The sequence below is a fragment of the Cynoglossus semilaevis genome, chromosome 18 (assembly GCF_000523025.1).
Source record: "Cynoglossus semilaevis isolate Cse_v1.0 chromosome 18, Cse_v1.0, whole genome shotgun sequence".
NCBI lineage: Eukaryota > Metazoa > Chordata > Actinopteri > Pleuronectiformes > Cynoglossidae > Cynoglossus > Cynoglossus semilaevis.
Window position 1 is genome coordinate 13227690 of NC_024324.1, and position 8017 is coordinate 13235706.

The 8017-nt window shown below is 42.2% G+C and overlaps 1 protein-coding gene across 2 annotated transcripts in view; it reads left to right on the forward strand.

The window, feature by feature from the left end:
* Nucleotides 1-4909, forward strand: part of gabbr2 (gamma-aminobutyric acid (GABA) B receptor, 2) — a 114490-nt gene extending 109581 nt beyond the window's left edge. Inside the window, exons 19-20 of one of the 2 annotated variants that reach the window (XR_001761511.2) lie at nt 1686-2662; nt 2767-4909. Coding sequence is in view for 1 of the 2 variants with exons in the window: in XM_008331985.3 (XP_008330207.1) it covers nt 1686-1851 (166 nt within the window). In the remaining variant the exon portion in view is untranslated. Of the gene's footprint in view, nt 1-1685 lie in introns of both variants that reach the window. The other variant, XM_008331985.3, reaches the window with a different exon arrangement.
* Nucleotides 4910-8017: the final 3108 nt, after the last annotated feature.

Here is an 8017-nt window from a genome sequence, read left to right on the forward strand (position 1 = left end):
AACGCTCATTTAGGTGGAACTCCAGAGGGGAAGAATGCACGATTAGAGGGACAGATACAGTAGAGAGACGGCAGAGAAAAAAAGTGAGAGGAGAAGATGGATGGATTAGGAAGGAGGGATGTTTGGATAGAAGAGACACCGTTGAGGAGAGGGGAGAGACGAGAAAGAGAGAGAGAGAGCGAGGGAGAGACTCACAGAGGATTATGTAACTAGTGATTTACAGTTTGCATTGGAAACAGCTCTGAAAATAGACAGGGAGGAGAGCAGAAGTAGAGGAACACTCAGAGCGATTCCTCCGCCACATGAATGTTTGATCACATGGAGGGGAGAGATATGAAGAGGCAGCACGAGGCAGAGAGACAAATATAAAGAAGTTAGATGAAGAAAAGTAGAGGGGGGGGGCTCTGGCTGACACAATCAATACGTCAGACGGCGGCTGCATGTGATTCTCAAATGTGTTATTTATTGGGGGAGGGGGTTAAGACTGCGTAGCCAGACGAAATGGAGCAGGAAGTTGAAATAAATGAAATGAATAATTCTGTACTTCCTCCAGACTCAGTCGGAACGAGAATTATTTCAAACTTTACGTCATTATGACATTCCACTGCTGCACTATCGCCTATCGAGCTTCAATTCCTTCTTTCTCTTTTTACATTAAAAGACTGCATTGGGTTACATAATTTTTTTTGGCCGTGGCCACGGTGAGGAAGGGTGCGCAGTGTCACACCACGATGAAGCATGAAATGTTCTTTTTGTCAGAAGAGCCCAGAAGCTCGGAGGCACGGTGAGTTAAGGACAGGGTGAGGAAACGTGATAACGGAAAGAAAGGTGCGCTGCAGAATACTAATCAGAAATATTTTAGTAGCTATGTTTTGTTTTTTGCATCTGTACTCTTCATGGCATCGTCATACTGGAGGAAACTGCACTAAACTGGAAAAATGAACTAGGTTTTCAGGTTAGGGTCTGTGAAATGGATTAAAAAGTTGTTTTTTATGTGTTTAATTTGTTCCAGTATCCAAAAAAGCCTGAACTCGCATAATTCAAACTTTTTAAAAAAAGGACTTGCCATATTGATTTAATGTAAGACAACTGTGCTGCTAAGGGACACATCTTTAGGTCGGGCTAATGCTAACTCAAATGATCTATGTCAATGATCGCCTCAAGTTCCTGTGGCTGTTCTGTAAAAGTTCTTCATTCAAATTCTCCTCACTTGTACTTTCTGCTTCTTAACCCCCCACCCCCCTCCCTCACCCCCTCACCCTTCCAACCTCAGTTTCATGTTTAGTATTCCAGCTAGAGAACAAATCTGTTGGGAAGAGGGCTGGAATGGACAAATAAGCAGAGCACCTGTGTGACAAGTAGATTTTTCCTCTGCGTCCATCTTCATAAATGTGACTGATTTGCCAATAAAACCACTGGTAAATGCTGTGACATTGATTTCTTCGCCAATTCCATAAATATAGTGATTTATTGTTTAGAGACGAAATGAAAATGCACCTGAACAAATTTAATTTCAAGTATTTTCAGAACTTGCCGTACTAAGTACCAACCGTCCCACTAATCTGACACTGGGCAAAGGCACGAACTTCAATCAGCAAAGGCTGCAACAGTCAGCCAAAATGTCAGGGTCAAGGTATGAATAATGAGTGTCTGCTCTAACACACTCCTGTCCTTCTTTCTTCCAGCATACAACGTCGACTGTCTTTGCAACTTCCCATCCTCCACCATGCCTACTTACCCTCCATAGGAGGGGTAGATGCCAGCTGCACCAGCCCCAGCGGCAGCCCTGGTTCCAGTCCAAGACACAGACACATGCCCCCGTCCTACCGGGTTATGGTCTCCGGCCTGTGAGCTGCAGGACGCGCCTCTACTTGGCTCTTTACAGAGGAGACATATATGGTTATTTTTTCTACAACAAATAGACTGATGTCATCAGCGTACATGCGTATTTTGTCTTGGATTAAGGAGAACGTGGGAAGAAAAGAGATCCTCTCTTGATGACTCAAGCCCACGGTCAGAAAGGGGGTGGAAGGAAGAAAGAGTGGGCAATGGATGACCCTATCAAACTACCACAATTCACTGCAGGGACCATGTGACTGTGGGTCACATGGTCCCTTTGCCTCGGCATATTCACATATGCACAATCAAAAAAATGAAAAAAAAAAAAAAAAAAAAAAACCCAACAAAAAAACCCTAAAAATACACACACACTGACACCCCCAACAGCAGTGTAACGGTGGACCACCCTGACCTGACGTGTAGCCTTATCTGCTTTAAAGGGGTTTGTCTGTTTTTCTGTTGTACGTACGTGCTAGCAGATACGTGTGAGCTTGTCTTCTTACTTGAGTATTTCACCACTTCAGTGACTGGATCCCAGTGTGGAACTGTGGGATTTACACAATTCGTCGACAAAAAACAAAACTGTCAATATTTCCTCCCCTGTCCACATCCCAAACTCACTGGGACGTGTAAATATCATTTCTGACTTTGACGTACTGTAAGCTTTGTCTATGATGTGAATGAACAAAGAAATGGGATGTGGGCGGAGCTTGAATGAACTTACTTCCTGTCGAGAAGTGAATGCGTATGGATGAGGTACAAATGAGTTTATGGTCCCGTCGAGAGACTTTGGACAACCAAGTTGAGAGTCACTTCGATGCCTGTGAGTCAAATAGCAACATGGGGCCGGTTCCTCTGAAAAATGTGAAGAAAGATGCTCTTTATTTTCCAACCAACTCAGAAAATCCTTCTTTTGCCTTTTAACAGGTCTCTAAGGCTGCACTCTAAGGCTGCACAAGAGTGTTCCACAGTGTGTTGTACACCAAGAAATGCACACGTTCAGATGCTCACCAAAAACACGAGAAAGAGAGCAGCGAGGGTCAGCTGCAGAGATACACAGTTAGAGGTTCTGGGTTTCCTTGGAATAGAGCAGAAGGTTGGTTGGTCCACTGGGTTCAGGCGAGGTACAAAGACCAACGACAACACGTGGGAGTCTGGTGTTCTGAGCCCCAGTCAGTGTAGCTTACAGTTCCAAGATGGTGACAGAACTCATGGTGGTCACGGTGACAGAGCATGAAGCACAGGAACACAGAAAAAAAAACCCTCCACACTTAGCAACAGTGAACATACCTCAGTTGCTATGGAAATGTAATTCAGCGCCGTTGATGTCGGGCCAAGAAAGACGCTGTGAGGAAAAGTCATCGACACAGTGTTGTCATTTTTCCTACTGGAGAGAAAATGTCCCGGCGAAGTAGGAAAGCAAACAAAGACTCGGACAAAAAAAAAAAAAAAAAGAAAAGAAAGAAAGGACATTTTTATGGAGTGAGAGCGAATTTGTTTTTAGCATATGTTTCACCATTGGTGTCTTGGTTTTTAGTTTTTAAGGCGTTCGTTTGAGCGCCGTGCCTGTTGTCTTATTCCGTAGCCTGCAGGACCCACGACACACCACCGGGGTATAAAGGTGTCGATCCGACAAAACTACAGCATCGATCACACGTGTAAATTGTATGTTTCATGAATTCATATCAGCTCAATGCCTCAACGCATGGGACGGTGCGGGAGAACCGAGCGGGAGCCTCACAGCAGCTGGGGCAGTTTTCCCTCCGCAACAAAAACACTGTCTATCGACATCCAGTCTGTGGACCACACAGAGCTGGAGCGGGGCACCAGCCGGCAGAGGTCGGGCTGTTTCGGGACATATTAGGGGGACAGTTCCTCCAGTTACAACTCCCTGCTGATCACAGGAGCGAGGAAATCCTGATCGCAGACCTCCGAGGAGCCTCGTCCTCGCCCCACGTCTTTGCCAACCAGAGAATCACTCGACAAGTGAGAGAGAGAGAGAGAGACAATGTCAAATAGGTTGATTCTTCTTCTTCTTCTTGGAGAAAGGCCAACCACACATTTTATATATTACATTATATGTGATTGTGTACAAGTTGCTGATACCCTGACGGTGGCGTCCATGTATGGAATCTTTGGTATTTGGCTTTCTCAAGACGGCATGATATTAAAAATGTATAATTCACAGAGTTACCTCTGTTTTTGCAACTGTCAAAACTGACAAATCCACTCTGCTGTTCTGTCTTTTTGCCTACAAAGATATTTTTCTTTTCCTCCGTTCATTTACTGGTGAATCACGGTTTCCTGTTCCTTTTCTGTTCAACGGTACAATTCTCAGCGACAAAATTCTGAAATTACTAAAACTTCTAGTTTATTCCGTATACATCTACCGAGGGCAATAAAGTGAAGGTAGTAGCAAACCTATATCTGTTTTTATAGGCCTTTTTTAAAAATTTGAGTTTGCTTTTTTCCTCAGTCCATTCAAAACGCTGATTGGTGACAGGTTTTTCTAAAGTGCCCTGCTTTGATTTCTTGAACGGTGGTCAGTTTTATTGAATTTCCTTTGAAAGTGGATGACAATTGTTCTAATGCAACTGTGGGTCAAGGGCTCATAATATCCTGTAATAAACCACACCGTGATATTGCCACCGGTCTTCTCTCCTTTCTAGTCTGAAGGCCAACGTGACATGTACATGTACCGTTCTATCTTTGTACGCGTCGTCGTCGGGGTTCTCTGGAGAACAGGAAGTATGCGTGTCCCTGAATACAACGTACGACATATAATAAGTGGTAAAAACACACAGGTCCATACTGTTACTGTCGTGTCAGTTAGATGTGTGCTGTCACATGGCGTGAAAAGGTCGAAACACAGAAACCTACGTCCGATGCAACATGTTCCAGAGGGGCAATAACTTGTTTTCTTACTACAGAGAGAATAGAGAACTACATATATATGAACATATATGTATATGTGACGATCTTTATGTACAGGATTTCTACGTCCAAAATATTTCACCAACGCCACAGGGATACTTTGGAGTCATTTTGTTTTTATTTACAGTATCTGTAATTATGTTATGTACAGATGAGGTATAGATATGAAAACGTTGTATAAAATAAGTATCACACTTGGAACACATGGGGGTTTTTTGTTTTTGGAGCCATTTGTTGTTTCTGGTTTGAGAGGATTTAAAAAAAAAACATTCTTTTTGTCTGAATGTTATGGACAGCCTTTACTTTTCACATCATCGTTAAATAAAGTGAGACTGAAAATGATTCACTGTTTGTTTTGTCTGGAGGAGAAGCTCTGATGTGGCGGAGCTAGCCCTGCTGGTTCTAAAAAGAACCTCATTTTTCACCAACTCTGGAGCAGAAAATTTAAAAAGCAGCAGTCCACCAGCGGGGGGAAAAAAACCCAACACCAACGAGCAGCCAGTGCTGCGGAGAGAGAGCGAGCGAGCGATCAATAAAAATATTTGCGTCTACAAAGAGCTGATCATGAAGTTTGACATGAAACTTTGCTGAAAATAATTAATAACAGTCACAAAATCTAACCCTTTACTGAACTTAAAGTCCACAGAATAAAGTATAAACTTTATTCAAAAATTTTATCCAGATTTTTAAAGATGTTGAGCTGAAAAGACATCACATGGGTCAGTGCATTTGCACTGAGGACCAGTAGTAGAGTCTTCACATCAGAACCATGAACTCAGTCAACCTCGTCGTCTGGATGGTAAAATCTAAACCTTCTTTTCATTGGGGTTCATTTAGCATTAGCGTCTGGACGGGGCTAAGCTGCAGGTTTAGCTCTGGTGTGGTTTTTGTTGCAGTTTGAATCATTGTTTGTCTGGTCATTGTTTTTACGTCTCGATGTTTGGTTTTCAACTAACCTTCCTCAACATGCCAGCCGCTGACAAAAAGTTAGATTAACGCAGAACAAAGGGTTCCCACCAGGTCAGGAGGTCATCTGGTTGGAGTTCTTTGATAAGAGCCCTCGTGTGGTCTTATCTACCTTATCTGATTATTTGTTCTGCTCAGGAACAGACGCAGCCTGTGGCCCCCAAACACACACACACACATTACTCCAAACTTGTATTTCACCTATTTCTTTTCTCATGTTGCACTTACCCCAAAGTGCTCTTGCGCCCGCTAAGGGACACACCCAAACATCATAAACTATACCAGGATTTAGTCATTGTAATCTTCATCAAGAGCAAAACAGTGGAATATATTCCAGATTAATACTAAAATATTGAGACCTAAAGGCTAAATTCACTTCATTAAAATAACATTTATTTAAATTCTGTGCAGCATTTATTGCTGTAATATATCTGCAATGTAAGTGGTGATAATAATCATAATAATAATAATAATGGTACTGGTACCGATTCAGAGATAAGAACATAGCTTAAAGGAGCACCATCTGTGTGTGTGTTTGCTGTACGACCTTCTCTCTCGTCTCTGCGGGGCCGTGTTGTTCAAATGGAAGGCGGCTTGATTAAGTTGACCTGCGTGTCACTTAAAGGAAGTGGCTACATTTTGCTCTCGGTGAGAAATGTTTTTTCTCTGGAAATGAGGGACATCTTGTTAACCAGTCACCGTATCTGAAATATTCCACAACACATTTATATATGTATATATATAGCTGGTGCCAAGTAAGCACACTTACAGGGTTTTGTGAGTGTTTAGATTAAGAACATATATGTTCAGTCAGACAGGTGATATCGGACAAAATGAGTCACAGTATATTTCTGAGTTTATGAAATCCGCAACCTCAGGATCCACGGGAAAATAACACTGCTAATAAAGTCTTTGCAAATTAAAAGACAAAAATCAGTTGAGAAAGCAGCGACTTGGCGCCCTCTAACGGCCCACAGCCACAAGATGCAATGCGCAGCCGCCCGTTAACCATCATTAAAAACCATTAATAGCGTCATGCAACCAAATCCTTCAACAACACAAGTAGCCGATAGAGAAAATACGATTTATACATGAATGGATTAGTTCAAACACATCGGAAGTACAAAAACCCCATCAACAACAGCACCAGAGCTGATAAGGTCACTAATAGTAATATTTAACGAGGAGGAAATTGATTGAGAAAGCGGCGACTTGGCGCCCTCTAACGGCAAACAGCCACAAGATGCAATGCGCAGCCGCCCGTTAACCATAATTAAAAACCATTAACAGCGTCACACAACAAGAAACACAAAAAGAAAGTCAACACTGCAAGTAGCCAATGGAAGAAGAAAAAAACACCGGAAGTACAAAAAAAGATCCATCAAACAAAAACAGCACAGCTGACAAGGTCACTAATAATACCATTCAACAATAATATTTAACGAGGCCATGCAAACTGGAGAACAAGCATCCAAGAAAAGCGGCACCACAGCCTCACTCAAACCCAAACACACGTGCATACATAATGAAACTTAAACTTACTTTGGGCAGAACTCTCCTTTTCTGGTCCTTGTTTCAGTGACGTGGAAGATTCCTTTTTTTTCTGCGTTGAACTCCATCAGGTCGCTCCGCTCCCATAGTCAGATCACGTCATTGCATTGGGGTGAAACACTCTTTGAAGGACTCCCTGTGATGATTAGTGATGGTCAACAGAACCTGTTTAACAATCAGGTTCTACGTCAACAATCTCCCCAGTGTGGGATCAATAAAATTAAATCTAATCTAATACACACACAGTATATACATACACAGTTGACAGTTACTGGGTGAGTCTGTGAGTCTGTGAGTCTGATTACACATGGGAGTCACCTGCTGGTGTAGTCTGCTGCAGTCTCTTGAAGGCCCTGATAGGCTGTCCCACGTCTAAAAAAAAACAAAAACAAATATATATGTATGTATATATATATGCATGTATATATATGCATGTATATATATATGTATATATATATATAACATCAACATTTTTCAGGATGCTCTTTGCAGACTCCTCAGGGCCAACTGAAACCCCCTGGATTAGAATTTTTTTTTTTTTTGCTGTGTTGTCATTAATTGACTCTGTTTTTCAGAAGCGATCAATGACCATAACCAGCACAAACTGACGGCATTTGTTCACCTTTAACTTTGCTGAACGTTGAACAATTCTTAATTAAGCAACCTGGGATCCTAGTATTGAATTGGAGGTCTTTTGGCCTGTGGCACACTATCCAGATTCAATACT